General features: G+C 59.8%; 1 protein-coding gene across 5 annotated transcripts in view; it reads right to left on the bottom strand.

Annotated features, from left to right (window-relative positions):
- ADAMTSL2 (ADAMTS like 2) overlaps positions 1 to 17996 on the bottom strand; it is a 35083-nt gene that overhangs the window by 2462 nt on the left and 14625 nt on the right. For 2 of the 5 annotated variants that reach the window (XM_082469438.1, XM_082469441.1), the window contains exons 10-17: positions 15201 to 15549; positions 13396 to 13768; positions 8425 to 8522; positions 4217 to 4343; positions 2748 to 2961; positions 2417 to 2572; positions 1825 to 1995; positions 943 to 1119 (exon numbers count right to left, since the gene is read on the bottom strand). In XM_082469438.1, the coding sequence (XP_082325564.1) occupies positions 943 to 1119; positions 1825 to 1995; positions 2417 to 2572; positions 2748 to 2961; positions 4217 to 4343; positions 8425 to 8522; positions 13396 to 13768; positions 15201 to 15549 (1665 nt within the window). Of the gene's footprint in view, positions 1 to 942; positions 1120 to 1824; positions 1996 to 2416; positions 2573 to 2747; positions 2962 to 4216; positions 4344 to 8424; positions 8523 to 13395; positions 13769 to 15200; positions 15550 to 17996 lie in introns of those variants that run through there. The other 3 variants (XM_082469439.1, XM_082469440.1, XR_014265710.1) reach the window with 3 other exon arrangements.

Raw genomic sequence — 17996 nt, 5'->3', positions numbered from 1 at the left:
GAACTGGGGCGGGGTGGGGTCTGCGGACCAGGGCTGCTCCCCCTCCTCAGGCCAGCCCCACGCACCTCAGGGCCCGCCCTGCCCTGCTCTCGTTGGGATGAACCGGTTCAGGGCCTCCCTTCACTCTGCAGATCTCTCAGCCCGCCCGGAGCAGCGTCCAATGTCTGCTCATGCCCCAGGAGCTGGGGGTCAGCTCTCTCTCTGAACTTGGGTTTCTTCCCCCGGGGGATGGGAAGAGAAGCCCCCTCCTGTGGTGCTGTTGGGCAGAGGAAAGGAGTCCATCTGGCAAAGTGCTGGGACCGGCCCACCCACAGGGGCCTCGGGGCCTGGGAGGTGAGGGTTCTGCTCCCGGCTGTAGAGAGCAGAGAGATCTCGGCTCGAAGCCACCTGCCAGCCTGAGGCCGAGGAGCCCACAGGACCGTGGAGGGGCCAGGCCTGTGTCAGAGCAGCGGCGGCCATTCCTTCTGGCTTCCCTCTGCCCACAGTGCACACGTCCTGCCATCCCCTCTGCCTCTCTAACCCTGTGTCCCTCCTGCCTTGACTCTGGCTCCCGGGGCCCAGGCCATATCTGAGTCAGCCCCACACAGTCCCAGTACCCACCTGGGATCTGTCTGCCCCGTGTTGGGTGTCAGGCACACGTGCTGTCAAATGCACGACTGAAAGGCTACAGTGCAAGGCCGGAAGTGACCTGGGCCCAAAAAAGGCCCAGGACGAGCATGGCAGGGATCCCAGAGGTGAGATCCGAGAGGACTTCCTGGAGGAGGTGGCTCTTGCACCAGCTGACTTGGTAGCACTGACAATCTTTCCAGGGATGAAAAGCCCTGACGGAGGCTGAGAGGGGGGACGTGAGGGGCACTTGGGGCGGGAGAGGAGGTACTTTGGCAGGACCAGAACTCAGGCCTGGCCTCAGGTGGCCTCAGCGGAGGCCAGCCAGGCGCTTACCTCAGACCAGGGGCTGGTGTACCACTTGAAGCAGGGCCTCTCAAAGCACGTGCTCTCCTCCGGGGGCTTCTTGGCCAGGCCGCACTCGGGGCCATTGCGCGTCTGCGGCTTCCCGTTGGCCAGCTCCATGCACAGTACCAGCCTCTTTTTCACACCTCGGCCACAGGTGGTGTTGCACTGAGGCAGGGTGACAGACGGGGCCGGGTCAGGGGTCAAAGGCCAGAAGCCAGGAGGACCAGAACACAGAGCCCAGAGCCAGGCCAGTGATAATGTCTCGGTCAATAGCAAGTGGGTGAAAACGCTTAGATCAATGGCAAGTTGGCTGAGAACTCTCCGGTCGATAACCATGTGGCCCCAAACAGATTTGATGACAAGCAATTTAGCATAAAACCATCTGTTGTGAAACAAAACGGTTAATGACAATTTGACTTGAGATGATTTAGCTAATAGTGATCTGCCTGAAACAAGCAGTTGAAAGCAATGTGGTTGAGAACAATTTGTCTGAAATTGCAAGTTGGTGACCTTGACAGGTCTAGGGGTCGTGAGAACAAAGGGATGTACAGGGCCCACGAGCCAAGAGCAAGTACAGCCGAAGGACCCCCAACCCTGGGTTTCCATCTTTCAGGAACATGGGGTCATGGGAACTATACCAGCCCTGCATGCCTCGTTGAACATTTGCTATTTAGATTTGGGAAGTTTTAAGCGGTTTTCTTACTTTTTTGTTTTTTTCTATTTCGAATTAATGTTTAGTGAATTGTGTCGTCCTAATTTCCAATTAGTTCCTCGTCTGACCAGTCTGTCATTCTGGCCGCCTGGCTCTCGGCCAAATGGTCTCCCAGACGGAGGGGGCCCTGCCACCCGGCTCGGGCTCGGGGCACTCACCCGCTCCCAGTCCTGGGCCAGCCAGTGGGCGGGGCAGTTCTTGTCCCCGCAGGGGTGGATGGCCAGAGGCTTGGTCTCCATCTGGCACTGAGACTCGGGCACCACCCGTCCGTCGCTGGTCTTGCAGTACACGTGTCTGATCATGCGGCCCTGCCCGCAGCTTCCACTGCACTGCAAGGGGACACCAGGGGTTAGAGGCAGAGCCCCCTCCCACGTCCCCCAGACATCATTCCCAAGAGAGAGGAACAGCTGGGGGGAGGGGAAGTAGTTGCCATGGTAACCATGTTTTAAATAACATTTTCTGTTCTAATTACAGAAAGATTGCATGCTCAATGAAAAACACACAGAGAAAAAAAGCATGCCTAAGACACCTGAAAAGCTCATCTGTACACCCCGCACACAGAGGGGACCCCAGTGAGCATCTGAACGTCTCATCCAGGCAAGAGGCAAGAGAGACAGACACACAGACAGACAGGGAGCTTATAAAAGGGCATCGGGATGTGACCACTTGTTTTGGGATAAAGGTTTTGATTCCTCGTAATCGCGCGGGGACACCCTCTGAGCGCCGCCCCCCCTGCCCGCCCGCCCTCACCGGGCCCCAGTCGGAGACTGTCCACTGGCGGTCGCAAGGGGGCCCCGTGCAGTCCTTCTCCCCCACAGGCCTGGTGTTGGGGTCACACAGCGTCTCATCCTCCGAGCAGCGGATGTCCCTGGTCACCACGCTGCGTTCCCCACACTTGGCCGTGCACTGCGGGGAAGCCGGGGTGAGGGCGGGGCCGCGGCTGCCCGATCAGCGGCGCAAGGGCCCTGCGCCCGGCCCCCAGCGCCCCAATCCCCCGACCCCACCCGCAGCGGCCCACCCCCCCGACCCCCCCGACCCCCCCACCTCCCAGCTCGGCCCGGCTCGCTCTGCGCATGCGCACCTCTGACCACTCAGACATCTCCCACTGCGGCCCGCAGGCCGGGTTCCGGCACGTCTTGCGCTCCTCGGGCCGCACGGCTTCGGCCGCCTCGCACAGGTCACTGTACACGGAGCTGTCGAAGCCGGGCGAGAGCATCTTCCAGCAGCGCACGATGCGGAACTGGTAGCCCTCGCCGCAGGTGCGCGAGCACTCGCTCCAGCTGCTAGTCTCCCACCTGCCTCGGGACGGGCACGGCCTTCAGCGACCCCCACCCTCCTCCCGCCGGCCGGGATCCCACGGCCCAGCTCCTCCTTCCCTCGTGGGGTCCAAATCCACCACGGGCTGTCAGACAGGAAGCTGGCCAGGCCCCATAGGGAAGCTGTTGCCGTGACGACCCCCGCCTCCCCTGCTGTCGGAAACACCTGGGTAGGGTGGTGAGTGGGCACCCGAGCCTGCGCTTGGTCGGCCTGCCCAGGAGCCCCTGTAGCCTCCACCTGCTCTCACCTCCAGACCACCTCCAGCCACTTCAGGGAAACAAAGTCCCGGCCTTGTTCCTTTGCTGACGCTGTGCCCTCCTCCCAGAGTGCCTTCCCCTCCTGCCACTGCCGCCCTTCTTCCTCCAACTGGGGATCCTGCCTCAGTGTCCTGGAGCCCCGAGCCCCACCATGGGGGCTCTCTCTGAGGGGAAGAGCAGACCCCCATGGCCGCACACCCAGCTTCTCACAAAGGAGCGAACGCACAGGGAGCAGAGGCCCCGGGATGCGGCAGAGGCCCCGGGATGCAGAAGAGGCCCCGGGATGCAGCAGAGGCCCCGGGATGGAGCAGAGGCCCCAGGATGCAGCAGAGGCCCTGGGATGCAGCAGAGGCCCCGGGATGCAGCAGAGGCCCCGGGATGGAGCAGAGGCCCCGGGATGCAGCAGGCCAGAAGAAAAGAGGGTATGAGGTTGTGTCAGAGAGAAGGATCCACTTGGCCTCCAAGGCCGGGCACCCTTGGGCTCATCTTGGGACCATCATGATCATGACCCGAAAGAGGACATGCTTGGGGCTCAGCCTCGGACCATCTGTGAGGCAGGACAGGAGGCCTGGGGGGCTAGGAAGATGGGGCCTCCCCCACAGCCCGGAAACCCATCAGCCTGGAATTTCGGGAATAATCCCTTTGGGCTTCTTAAAATTCTAGAGGCACCGAGTAGACCTGGGGGCGGCAGGGGCAAAGGGTCATGTTCAGAATGGTTCTCAACCTGCGGTGGGAGTCATTGATTGAGCACCCACTGTGTGCAAAGCGTGGTGACAGATTTTACCGCAAAACGTGGGAAATCACGCGGGGACCGACAGGAGGCCAGTGCAGCCCCCCTCACAGGCCTGCGGCCCGCCTGGGTGACGGAGCAAGGTACAGACTCCTGCCGCTCCCCCAGCCAGGGGCAAAGCAGAGCCCCAGGCCCCCGCCTCCCGCCCCCCACACACACCCTGCTCGGGGCCTGGGTGGCAGGTACCTGGGCTGGCACTCCCTCCCTGCACAGAACTCCTGGACGGGCTCGGGCCGGGTCAGGGCATCACAGTAGCTGTCATCCACCTCGATGCCGTCATAGCGGACGCACATGGCGTATGTCGACATGACCCCTGGGTTCAGGACAAGGGAAGGGCCAGGTGAGCCAATTGTGAGCACCTTGGAGACCGGCAGACAGGCCATGTGACCATGAGCGAGTCACCCGACCGCTCAGCGCTTCCTGACATGACCCCTGGGTTCAGGACAAAGGAAGGGCCAGGTGAGCCAATTGTGAGCACCTTGGAGACCGGCAGACAGGCCATGTGACCACGGGCGAGTCACCCGACCGCTCAGCACTTCCTGGTTTAAATCAGGGGGGTGGGGGGGAGGGGGTAGTGACATTTACCAGCTGACAGGTCTGCAGGTGGAGCCCAGCGAGGATGGCTTTGTGGATCTGAACTCTCTCCCCGTCCATGTCCCGTGGCCTGACCTCTTGTTTTTGCACCCTCACCCCATCCAGCCCAGGCTGGGCACCCAGTTTATGTGTCACGAACCCTGGGTTTTGAATAAACTCAGATTGGCCCTTACAGAGGCACAGAGGCAAAGCCAGCCAAGTGTCGCTCATTTTCATTCATTCAACAACTACCCATCCATGGATGGATGGATGGATGAGTGGGTGGATGGGTGGGTGGGTGGGTGGATGGATGGATGGATGGGTAGGTTGGTGGGGTGGATGGATGGATAATCTAACCATTCCAGCCCTTTCCAGACTCCTCAGATGTTATATTAGATCTTCAGATCCCCCCTGCCCTCCCATGGCATGACCTAGTCCTTATCAAACTCCCTCTTAAACTTTCTTTAATCATTATTGTGATTAAATACCTGGTACTCTATAAATCCCATCGGGGACAGTATGTAAAGGGCCAGCCCTCAACTAAAATTATTAATTCCTTGACGCCCAGCTCCACCTTCTGCTTCTCTGGTCTTCCTCCCCTGCACCCCGTGCTCGGTACCGAGCTGGCACATGGGCCAGAGTCACTACACAGTGGGTGGGTCCCTGCCAAAGAGTCAGGATGACTCAGGGAGAGTGTTAACATTGGGTTAACATTGGTGAAGTCCCCAGGTGAGGTTAGGGTTTGTGGTGGTTGTTATTACTAATGTGTGTGTGTGTGTGTGTGAGAGAGAGAGAGAGGGACCCAGCCTTCCTGAATGATGGAGGGGACGGAACCCTCCTCACTGGGGTCTCCCTTCCCCCAGAGGGAAATCGATTTCCCCATAAACCAAGGGCCCCAGCCACCTCGTGCTCCCTTCCCAGCGGCGCGTGTCTGAAAGCCGGCGGCTCCTGCCTCTCCAAGCCCCAGCCCTGGACGGAATGAAACAGCCTGGGAAGCAGCCCACATGGGGATTTTTTCTTTTTTCCGTAAGGGACGAGCCAGGTTGCAATCACTGGTGCCTCTCTGCCAGCGCTGGGCTGTGTCGTCTTTAGCCGTCGCTGAGGGGGAGACTGGCTTCCTGGCCAGGTCTGCTCAGAATGTTCCAGGCCTCAGAGACACCAGCTCTGGGGCCCAGGGAGGTCCAAGTTTAGGGACTTGTAGACCCTCAGCAAGTGCCTGATTATTCATTCCCTCCTCGTCATCGAGTGGAAACACAGCAGGTCCTGATCAAGAGAGACGGGAATTCTGGTCCCAGCCCAGTCTCTCGCTGGTGGGGTGACGTGAGCGCTGTCAGACTCTCTGGGCCTCAGCCTGATGCTCGTCCCCACAGTGGGAACCCCCCAGGGATGCAGGGGAATCAGAGCACAAGTCGTCTGGACACCCGCCTCCCTACATCAGTCTTGAACGCGGTGCTTCTCAAACCTTCTTACTGAGCCCTTTCAAACCGAGCCTTTCCTCTAAATAAAAGGAGCAGAAAACCCCGACACTGAACTAGGTGGGCCTGCTCTGCCTGAGGTGGGTGAGCTCGGGGCCCGCCCGCTCCACTCCCCTCACCCTGTGCCCAGGAGGTGCCAAGAACAGCTGGAAATCATCACTTGAGACTCAAGCTAAGAGTCCAAACCAATTCACCTACATTTCTATTGCTCCCAGGAGCGTCTTTAAGGAAAAGAAAGATTGCTTGCTGCTATGGCTGAAGTTCAAGGACACAGGAGAGTTGCTGTGTGCCAGTGACATTGTGGATGTTTGCACAGACACCGTTGGCCACGGAAGGTTTGTAAACCACCCCTGCCCCCAACACCGGCCCGGCCTCAGCACCCGGCACAGTGAGATTTTGAGAAGAGCCGGCCACAGAGCATGCGGGGGTCCCGTTCAGCAGGGACCCGACTCCACCACTTCTGCCGAGCGCCACCTGTGCCCAGCTTGGTGCCTCTGCGGTGACGGGGAGCTCACTCCGCGTCGGGGCCACTCATGCCAGTCCCGGCCAGGCTCGTCTAAAGGAGAGCGCTTCCTTTCAGCAGAGCCCAAATCTGTCTTTCTCACTTCCTTTCTTCTTTCGTCCTACTTTGCACCTCGGGCCACCCAGGGCAGGTCTGCCCATCCCCTGCCTGGCCACTCTGTGGGTATTGAGAAATGGTGCTGTGACCTCCCTGGGGACCATCTTTCACCCGGGGCCAGGCTCAGGCCCCTCGCCACAGAGGCTGCTTCGTCCTGGAGGGATCTCAAGCGACGTCACCTCCCCGGGCAGCGGTGTGTCCGGGAGGAACAGGAGACGCTCCCAGTCACGTGTTCTGTGACAGTGCCGGCATGCATGAGGTCCCAGGGATGACATCGGGGCTCCCAGTTCAGAACAGGACGCTGCCCTTGGGGGACAGGCTCTCAAAGCAGGCTCCTCGAACACCCATCCCAGCGCTCAACCCCATTCTCTCCCGGGACCAGCAGCTTGTCTGCTCCTAGGCCGCAGCCAGTGGCATACAGCAGCAGCAGTGCTGGTCATGGCGCCCGCTTGTTGAGCTTTGGCCGTGACAACTTATTTCTCGTTTCGTGTCTAGCCCTGTAACCACGTTTGGAAAGGCGGACATCCCATTTTACAGGTAGAAAGTTGAGTCATGGAGAGACTTAGCAATTTGCCAAGGGCATGGGGTGTGGTGGACCAAATACCGCATCCCAAGCGTTCACCACATACCCCACAAAGCCCACCTCGCACCCTCCGGTATATCAGGGGGCCAAACTCAGCCTGTCCCATGCCCTGCTGGGGGAAGAGGGGCATGTAAAAGGAGGGGCCCCAGATTCCAGCCCAAGACGGAGAGGCTGTGGTCCATTCAGAGCCCTGCAGTGCCACCTCCCCAGCCCCTCTCTCGGGCCCTTCTCCTGAGATGCCAACCAGGGCTGCAGGACGTGTGACCACGCCCAGACCACCGGCTGCCCAGGGTCCAGTCAGTGGCTTGCTAATTCTTCCACACTGGCCAGAGCATGCAGGGGACATCCAAAGCTCTGGCCAGCTGGGGTGGGAGGGCAAGGACAGGGTCGGGGGCATCCTACATTTTGAGTGGCAGCAACTCCAGTCTTGCCCAAACCCAAACACGAAGTCGCAGGTATAGATAAGGCGGCACCCGGGGTCTCCCTACATTTGCCACAGGTCCTGGACCTGGGTCTGGCATCTGACCTTGCAGCAGTCCCCAGGGGAGGGGACCAGAGCTGGCAGGAGATGGAGCCCCAGGCCCTGGACTGTGAGCCAGAAGCTTGCTGTGGTGGCATCCAGCCATGTGAGCAGACATAGCTTCAGACCCCAGCTTGACACTTACTAACCCCATGTGTCTATCTGTCCAGGCAACCCTGGGGGTCTCCGTTCCCCTCCTGCTTCCTCCCTGGACGAGGTCCTAGAATCCGAACAGTTCCCTCCGCCATAGACCACGTGGGTCTATTTCCCCCTCCTACATTTGCTGTAAGCAAAAGTAAAATCCTCACCACCTGAGATTTCTTACTTTTTAACCAAAAGGATGTTTGTTCTAACAAGGTATGATATGAAGAATGACGAGGGAGCCTTTGGGGGGCTGCATAACCCCCAAGCAACTGGACCTTACCGTGGTCCAGCACATCGTAACCACAAGGACATCCAAACTCCCACCTCATCACACTGCCTCGTGGGTCAGGAAACTTCTAGATAAGCTCCCTGTGGGCAATTTGGGGCTGCAAGCAAGTGCATGGGCCCCGAAGCCCGGACTCGCACCCACCGTGGAGGTGGGCTCAGCAGGTGCCGCCGTTCGGCACCTGTCACGGGTACCTGTGGTGCAGGTGGAGCTGCAGGGCTCGTGGGACGAGAGCTTCCACCGGTACATGTCCGCGGGACTCACGCCTTGCTTGCGTGTCTTGGGCCTGGTCCTGAAAGCAGGTGAGGCAGAGAAGGGGGTGAGTTTCATGGGAGGGTGTGTTCTCATCCATGGGGCGTGGTTGTGTACCTGTCCTGAGCCCCAGGCAGAATCGCCACCTGTCGGGGCCCCAGTGCCCACCGTCTAGAACAGAGAGAAGGGAAGCAGCACCCACGGGGCGGCAGGTTGTAGGATGGAGCGGACGTTGGCATTTTCCATCTCAATGACTGTCTGAGCTCACTGCCCTGCAGCTGTCAGAGCACCTTCGGGGGCTGGTGGTGAAGAATCTGGGGCCCCCCAACATCGCAGTTGCTCCTTCCACACACACAGCCTTCTCGCTGTCACCTTCTAGCAGGGTCATGCAGATTCCTCCAGCCCTCTCCCCGGGAAGGGACCGCAGAAGCACCTGGTGTGCTGAGAAGGTGCCAGAATTCTCTCCCACGGCCTCCCTCAGCTGGGATTCTGACTGAATGGGGCACACTAGCCATTGGGCCTCCAATGATCAAAATAGAAAAGCTCAGCTGCAGACGGGGGAGTGGCCGCGCCCCCTCCAGACGCCTCTGCCCAGGTCTGCAAGGGCTGCTGTGCAAGGGAGCGCCGGGCTGGGTCCCCGCCAGCGACGGGCTAGGATTCTTGGCCGGAACTCAGGCGGCCCAGCCAACTATTGTTAGGACTGTTTGCTTCTTTGAACCAGTCGGTGTGCTGGGGCCCAACCTCCGTATCCAACGTGCAGGCTCGTTTTGGACTCGGCAGGGGCAGAGGGAGGCGGCGGCAGCTCCCAGAGCCCGGGCATCTGCTCTGAGATGCAGACGGCTGAGTTTGAATGCGGCCCATGGAACCCTGCCACCCCCAGAGCCGGCAAAGGGGACGTGGTGCCATGGCCCGGGGGACGGCACATCCCGGAGACCCCACAGCCCAGCTCCACTTCCCTTCCGGCCCAGAGGGGCTGACTGAAGACCACCCTAAGCTAAGACCCTTTCACAGAGCACACTCGCAGGTCCTTTCCTTGGGGCTTTCTGTCACCCCGGAGGTCAGGCTTAGATGAGGGTTGCAGGGCATCCATTCTAAAAGGCTTTCCAGTCAATTCTGTGATAGAGACATTGGTTTGGATTCAACTGGGAGTTTACTGTTTGTCTTCCAACTTCTGGAATTTCACAAGTGGATGAGAACGGCTCTTACATTTTACTTTTGCATAAATGTTGCCCTGAAGACACATCATGCTCTGAGAACCAGGAAATAGTCTACCCACGGACCTTAAGTAATGAATTTACTGATGTGGCTACATTAGCCCAGGAAGGAGGGAGAGAGGTGAGGAGAGGGAGGGGAAAGCCGAGGGCAGCCGGCCACAGGCGGGCGGCTGGGACCCCTCACCTGGTGGCTTCACCACCAGGAGCCTGCCCCAGCCTTTCCACCCATACAGGGGGAAGGGGAAGGTCCTCCCTCTCTCCTCCTTAAAAGTGAGCGGGAACTTTAAGATGGGGCGTCCCAAGACCCAAGCATCTCAGAACACGGGACCCATGGAAACTCCCTGGGGAGGAAGAGCCTGATTCTGAAATATGCTGACTGGATCCCCCACCCTCCTTTCAACAGCTGTAAATTCTCCCCAAGAACAAAAGGGGATGAAAAGATCCAGCCCCTGCCCGGCCACCCCACCCATGGAGAAGCCGTGCCATCTTTATCTAATTACACCCTCCTGGGCCAGCAGGCAGCGTGACTCATTCTGGAGAGACAGCAAGCGGTTCAAAATAACCCTTCGGGTTTTAAGCACCAAAGGTATTTCTGGAGGGGCTGCCCACATGGCACTGTTCGCCGGAGCACCGCATAGGCGCCTCTCCCACCTCTCGAAATGTGTATTTGCACAACAATGCAACTCCTAAAAGACTCTGTTCTCGGAAGTGGGGCCCTGGGGAGAAAAACACCCAGGAAATCGCTGAAACCACCAACCCTCCACCCGCCTCCATCTGGAAGGAAGATAGTGCCCTCTGATCCGAAAGGCTCGGACCGCCTCAGCCCTGGGATGCTCCAGATCCCGCGTCTGGACCCTTTCCCCAGGACCACCACGCTTGTTTATAAAAGGCTCATAAAGTGCCCTGCTTCCCCGCCCCCCGCCACCCCCGATCCAGGCTGAGAGAGGGACTCTGTGTCTCTGTGTCTCAGACGCTTGTTCCCAACGCCAGCGTCTGGTGTCGGGGCATCCCTTGATTGTTCGGGGCTGTTCTGAGAAGGTGAAAATAACCTTTCCTTTCTGGGCTGCCCCTTTGATTTCACCCTCTCTGAGCAGACGCGACTTCCTGTGTTTGGACAACTCGCCGCGACAGGGCTATTTTGGCCTGGCGGTTTCCCCCGCCACCTCCCTCAGCCCTTTATCTCCAAAGACCATCTTTGGTCTCCGGGTCCGCGGTGTCCTTTGAAGCAGCCGGTGGGGGATCCGCCCATCTCACCACGTCAGGACTTTCTGAGTGCTGGCGATCATTGTATTGGTTCCTGAATCCCACATGGCACTGGAAACCCAATCATTCCCCTTAGGGCCCAGGGGTGGGGTGGGAGTCAACTGGGATGGCACAGGAGACATTCTTTAAAATGTGACTTAAGGACCCAAAAGCTTGTGCCATGACCTGGCCTAAGAATCCTTGAGTGCCCGAGCCGTCGGGCCCTGAAGCGTCGTCTGACAAGCCCCTCGCTCGGGGACGGGGAACTGAGGACCAGAGAGGGTCACGGATGGGTCCAGGTCCCATGGGGATGGGGCGGGGAGGGGACAGAGTTGGGATGGGGACCCACTGGCACTTTCCATGCCTTAAGCCAAATTAAACGGCAGCCTGTGTGCCACCCTGAAAAACCCATTCACAGAGGGACCCTGACCATCAGGTAGCTGGCCTTCTTCACATCGGGTCGCGGTCCCAGAAGGGCCCCTTCCCCACCCCGGAGGCTCAGTGTGTTAATGATCTTTCCCATTGACTGGGTCCTTGCTGGGTGCCTTCAGCGCTTCAGGACCAGATAGAATTCAATCCTCTGGACAGCCCTGGGGGTGAGAAGAGCCCTAAGTAACTGGCCCCGGATCACACAAGCAAGTGTCGGGTGATTCTGAGCCCCACTCTCAGACTCAGAGCCTGTCTCGCCCTTCCAGCCGCTGGATGCCACACACCCCCCCCAAGGCCCACTCCCTGCATTCTGAACCCGGGTCAGGCAAGCAGATGGCCTAGATGGACCCTACGGGAAGAAGGGCAGCCACAGAAGGCTCCAGACCTCCCACTCTGTCCACATTTGCAAAGAATTCCACCCAGAGCCTCAGAATTGCCCCGGATGTGCCCTGGGTATCTCATGGGGCCTCGGAAAAGAGCTTGAGAAAGAGGGGGGCACCTCCTGTGGGCTCAGGGGCCCAGCTTCCCTGCTCTTGTCCCCGGGGAAGGGTGAGAGAGTCGTCTCCACTCGCCTCATCTCAAGAGTGAACCCCAAATCTTCCATCAAACTCAATTTCCCAAGGACGCCCACCTCTGCACCCTCAGCCCTGGCTAGGCTTCCACTGGCTGGGTGTCTAAAGCCAAGGGGTTTGGGTGGGTCCTCAGAAAACAAGATAAAATAAAACCCAGTGCACTTGGACTTCCCTGGTGGCGCAGTGGTTAAGAATCCGCCTGCCGGTACAGGGGACACGGGTTTGATCCCTGGTCCAGAAAGATCCCACATACCACGGAGCAACAAAGCCCGTGTGCCACAACTCCTGAGCCTGTGCTCTAGAGCCTGCGAGCCACAACTACTGAGCCCGCGCGTCACAACTACTGAAGCCCACGCGCCTAGAGCCCGTTCTCTGCAACAAGAGAAGCCACCACAATGAGAAGCCCGCGCACTGCAACGAAGAGTAGCCCCCGCTCGCCGCGACTAGAGAAAGCCCACGCGCGGAAACAAAGACCCAATGCAGCCAAAAATTTAAAAATTAATTAAGTAATTAAAAAAAAAAACCCAGTGGGCTTGTTCCTGCCTCCAGTCCCCGCTCACCACCAGGGGTGCTGAGCCTGGCTCGGTCTGTTTAAACCGGCCTCGCTGCCCTGTTAGCCTCTGGAGAATGGGGGCGTCATCATCGGCCCAGGGAATTGTCCTCTAGTAGGGATAGTGGAGGCCGGGAGCCACCCTGCTCCCAGCTGACCCCAACCCAGGGAGGCTCCTGGCCTCAGACTCCTCCAGGGCCAGCCGCGACTCAGGTGTCCCCAGGTGTGACTGTCCAGGCCTCCCCAGCGTGTCCTTGGCTCTGGACTCTCTCCCACGGCCCGTCCCAGGGCAGCTCCAGCCCCACAGCAGAAGGCCTTGTTCCTAGTGCCTGACTCGGGGCCTGGCCCCTGACTGGGGACCCCACTGGACCGTCCCCCGGTCTCCTCCCTGACCAGCAGGGAAGGTTGTCCTGAGCCACCCCACATTCGGGGAACGTTATGGTCTCCCGCGAGAGCTGTCCCCCCGATGCACAACGACCACGTGTGCAATGGCCGTCCAGACCGAGACCCTAAGGACCCCAAGCCTCCAGCCTCTGAGCCCTAAGGACGTCGCTTACCTACCTCTCTGAGCCCAATACCCCTCCCTAAAGCTGAGGCTGGTTGTGCTGAGAACGTGTCTCTGTGCGCACGGAACACTTAGCCCCAAGCGCTCAGAGCTGTTCCCCTCCTCCCCCTCCGCCCCCCAGTTCCCAGAATCCCATCACACGTGGGCACTCAGCACCAGCTTTAGCCCGTGGACCTAACTTGTGGGAAAGACGCTAAAACCCAGGCCTCTGACCCCCTGCTCAGATCCACGGGGTGAGGCGGGGTAGGGGGGCCCCTGGGCAGGGGCGGCTCTCTCCCACCTACCTCCGTCCCGGCCCTCACCCGGCAGCCCCCAGAGAGGGCTGGGGAGTCGCCTCCTACCTGGCCTTCTGCGTCCTGTTCCCAGCCAAGGCCGGGAGGCTGGCACTGGCGTTGGGGTATGGCGCCTCGGAGGAGGTGTTGGCAACTCTGTCACTGCTCAGCTCCAGGTAGGACCCGTTGAGCAGGTAAGCTCCGGCTCCCTCGTTCTCCTCGTAGTCGACGTAGAGGCTGTCGGCCGGGGAGCCCCTCGGGGCGCCCTGTGCAAATATGCTGTTGCTGGTCTCGTTGAGGGGGAGCTCCTTGGAGTCGGAGCCTGTGTCCAGGAGCTGGTCGGAGATGGCGTTGGCTGAGAGGAGCTCCTGGGAGGTAAAACGGGCGTCGGCCTCTTGGTCCTCCTGGTCTCCCGCGAGAGCCATCCCGGTGGCGTTGCCGTCTACAGGGGAGATGGGTGGCTCAACCTCCGGTGCCCCCTCATGGGGGGGCAAGGGCTGCCCTGGGCAGGGGCGGAGCAGGGGGGCTGCAGCAAAGACCTGAACCGGGAAGCGTCCGGAGGCAGGTTTCCGCCCGATGAGCAGACACAGGTCATCCAGCGGAGGCTCGCAAGCCGGCCTGGACAACCTCTTATTGGGGAACCTGCTTGACCTCTGCCGTGGGTTGAATAGGGTTTCCCCAAAATTCACATCTGCCCCGAACCTCAGAATGTGAGCTTATGTGGAAATAAGACCTTCACAGACGTACAGATCTCCAGATGAGATCGTCACAGACCCTAACTGCAACGCCTGCTGTGCTTTTAAGAAGAGAACACGCAGAGACACACGGACGCAGAGGAGAAGCCGTGTGAAGACAGAGCAGGGTCTGCAGCGATGCGGCCACAAGCCAAGGGATGCCTGAGCCACCAGGAGCTGGAAGCGGCAGGAAGGACCCTCCCCTGGAGCCTCCAGAGGGAGCAGAGCCCTGCTGACACCTTGATTTTATTCCATAGGCTTCTGGCCTCCAGAACTGGGAGACAACATGTTTCTGAGGTTTTAAGCCGCCCGATTGGTGGTAGTTTGCTGCAGCAGCCCCAGGGAACGAATACCGCCTCTAAAGTGTTTCCTTCTTGAAGACTCTGAGGGTCTTGGAAACTTGCCCCCCAAGTCAGTGAGGGGATTCTTCTCAAGGCTGCTCTACCCTCCACCCCTCAGCAGGGCTGATGGTCCAGCCCAGCCCCGACGAGTCACTCCACGGCCCTCAGGAGCACAGCCAAGCTGCCAGCATGCGGTCAGAGACTGTGACCCACCCCTGCGCCTGCAGCTGCAACTCCTGCGGCTTCCCCTGGAGCCTGTCCCGCCAGGCTGGCCCTTGCTGGTCCCCTCGTCCCCGCCCCTGTCCTATGCCCTCCCCTGGCTAGCCCTTACTTGCTCTGGAGCCCTCAGGTCAGGGGTCACCCTCTCCAAGAACTCGAGGTCCTCCCTGTGCCCCTCAGCTGCCCGTCATTCCCTTCCAGAGCTCTGGTCACACCTCGCACGCTACGCTGTCTGTCTGTCTGTCTGTCTCCACCGAATGAGCGAGAGCACGGGCTACAGGGTCAGACCCTCCTGGATTTGCCCCCAGCTCCTCCGTGGTGGACTGTGTGACATGGGCAAGACCTCTCTCTCTCTAAGCCTCAGTCTCCCCACCTGTCAAATGGGGATAACCATACCCACCTGGAAGAAGGTATGTGCAGAGGATGTCTGCTAAGGGCCGGCCCTGGGCCTGCCCCGTCAGCCTGCACGGAACCGGCACCTCTGTCACCCTCTTCTGCAGGTGCCGGGTTCTGAAGACCCTTCACCCGAGGCCCCTCTCCCTAGGAAGCCCCGCCCCACCCCGCCCCTCCTCCTGGTTACCTCGGAAGCCCTTGCCCCTGGGGGGCCCCTCGCAGGCCCTGCCGCTGGCCTGCGCGCACACCTCGTTGGTCTCCTGGCCTTTGCTCAGACCCAGCTCGATCCCCGGGCCCCGGTGGCCGAACAGTCGGTTGTCCAGGCCCAGCTGCTCCGAGGAGGCCTGGCCGTAGAGGGAGCCGTTGTGCTGAAGGAAGCCCACCAGCCCTGCCCCGTCCAGCTCCTGGCTCTCGGCGCTGTCTGAGGCGGGCTCCGAGAAGCTGTAGTAGATGGGCTGGATGCGGTGGGCATGCGGCGGCTGCAGCAGCGTGTACTCAAAGGTGATGGAGGGGCTTTTGCCGTTCTGGTTCCACACCTGGGGGAGGAGAAGCAGTGGGATCCCAGCCCTCCCTCCCCCCGGCCCCTTCCCCACCAGCCTGCAGTGGCTGCTGAGGCCCACTGCCCACAGGCCCCTTGAGGACAGAAGACTCTCGTCCCTGAGCTGCAGAAGGGTTTCCTGCTGCGGCCTGCAGCTGAGTCCTTCCCAGGGACTCACCCTTGACCCAAGAACGCTGACACGCCCACCCAAGGCTATGCGTGGCCCCAGGGGCAGTCCGTGTCCAAAGACGGGTGAACACGGCCCGGGAGGGGGCAGAGGGAGCCGTCCACCCCGGGCACAGGGAGTGAAGGGTGCGCAGGGTGCAGAGAATGTTTTAAAGGTAAGAAAACCAATTAAAACCCAACCTGCATTTTACTATCACCACGTGCCAGAAATCCCAAGTAATAAGAGTGCACCGTCCCCACCACCTTCCCCCCATACCCCCTCACTGCCAGCCGAGCAGAAGTGCCAGGGCCCAGGCCCCTGAGGACCATCCCAGCATCAGAGCTGACTGGGGGATGGGCTGAGGCTTCTGTGGAGACTGCATCGCCCCCCAGCTTTTTCCCCTGCCTGTCCTGCTCCCCCCGCTGAGTGCTCGTGGCTCTTTCCAGGGACGCCGCCTAAGTCAGCTGGTGTCAGAAGCCCCAGGAAGCAGCCCTCAAATGGGAGTTTGGAGCAGGATCCCCCGCCAGCAGGGGCGACGCGAGCCTTCCCTGGTGGTGCATGGACCCCTGAGATCCCCCCAGGTGGCAGGCTGGAATGAGACATCAGAGGAAGAAAATGCGCTTTGGGTGCCATGTCTCAAGTGTTGGGAGTTGGCCAGGCTTGGGGTGTACCTTGAGAAAGGAGAACGGTCTATGGAATGTGGCGCTTTGGAGATAGACAGTGAAAGGTTAGGGTGACATCACCACCAAACCTCCAACCTAACGCCAAGCCAGAGGGCCTCCTAGGTGTTACACAGAGACTCGCATGTCCTCCAGCAGGGCCAGAAAAGGTAGAAGAGAGTCAGAGAGCCGGGGCGTGTTGACTTCTCCACCTCGCCAAGAGCCCGACCAGGAGGAGACTTGGGGCGTGGGGGTCTGAGCCAATCTGCTTAAAAATTTTGAAATCTCAGATTCCCCTGAATCTTGAGCCTAAAAAGTGGCCATTCCTCGCTGTTAAGGCCAGCACCTGGCCCTCGCCTGAAGATGGTACGGTGACCTCTGCCTCCCTGAGGCCCTTGCCCACCTCCTCTCCGGGCCACCTGGCTGATGGCTCACGTTAAGTGCCCTCTTCACCTACTCAGGGGAGCCCTGGGGCTGCTCGGGGGAGAAGGGGCCGTCGGCAATGACCCTGCAGAACCAGCCGCGGCAGACAGCAGAAGCTGAGCCTGGATGGGGGGAGTCTCTCCTATGGGGGCCCTGGCTCAGGATGGAGGAGGGACCACGTTCGCCAGCACCCCGGAGAAGGTGAGGCCGACACTGAGGGGAGGACCTGTGCTGGCACCACCACAGCGGACGACGGAAGAGGGAGGAAAAGGCTGGACAAGCCGCCAGGTGACTATTTTCTGCAGGATCACCTGGAGGACATTCTGGCCGCCACAGTGAAAGGAAGCGTGGTGGTGAAGAGTCACCGACACCACTCAGCGGGACACCTAGAGGGACGGTGTTGGGTGCCCTCATAGGCCAGGGCCGGTGGCAGGAGATGCGAGTACAGAGCTGAACTGTCCATGATAATCAGAACAAGGGGGCTCAGGTACCGTAACAAGCAATAAGGTTGACACGGTAGCCAGGGAGCTTGAGCCGCCTTTGGACACGGCTGATAGAACAAAGGACTCCTAGGGGACAAACGCATGGGCCCAGAAAAGGTTCTTCTCGATCTATATGATCAGAAGAAATCGAGGGTGGATGATCACGAAGCAGAGGGCAGCTGCCACGTAAAAGTAACTGTCCCTGCCCAGTTTCCTGGACCACTTTTTAGACCCAGAATCTGCTGAAGGATGGAACAGCCAGATCCCCGGGAAGAAGGATCCCCAACTAATTGATATGGTCATGACTCCCCCAGTTCTTCCGCCAAAGAGCCCACAGCTGTTTACTTGGTGAGCTGCTCAGTGGAGAAACGGGTAGACATTGTGGGACCAGGGTTCACGTTGTCACTGTTAACCAGGGACCCAAAGCATCATTACTGTCCCCATTACAGTGAGAGCACGTGGATGACAAGTAATGGCCCAAACAAGGCCCAGGTCTGGTTGACAGTCTATCTGCTGGATCCAAGGCTCACCCAGCCCCCAAACGCATAACTGGGAGTCAGCAGAGCTCTCCTGTTGGCTCCTTGACCTGGGCGGGGAGTAAATCAGAAACCATATTGCATCCTGGGGGGAAAACACAGAGATCAGTGCCGCTCAAAGACCTAAAGGATGCAGGGGTGCTGATCCCATCATAGCCCCCATTTAATTCCACAGTTTG

This window comes from Balaenoptera physalus (genome assembly GCF_965194825.1).
Source record: "Balaenoptera physalus genome assembly, chromosome: 7".
In the NCBI taxonomy this organism is placed as follows: domain Eukaryota; kingdom Metazoa; phylum Chordata; class Mammalia; order Artiodactyla; family Balaenopteridae; genus Balaenoptera; species Balaenoptera physalus.
The sequence above is the reverse complement of the archived record's forward strand: the minus strand, read 5'-3'. Positions and strand labels throughout refer to the sequence as shown.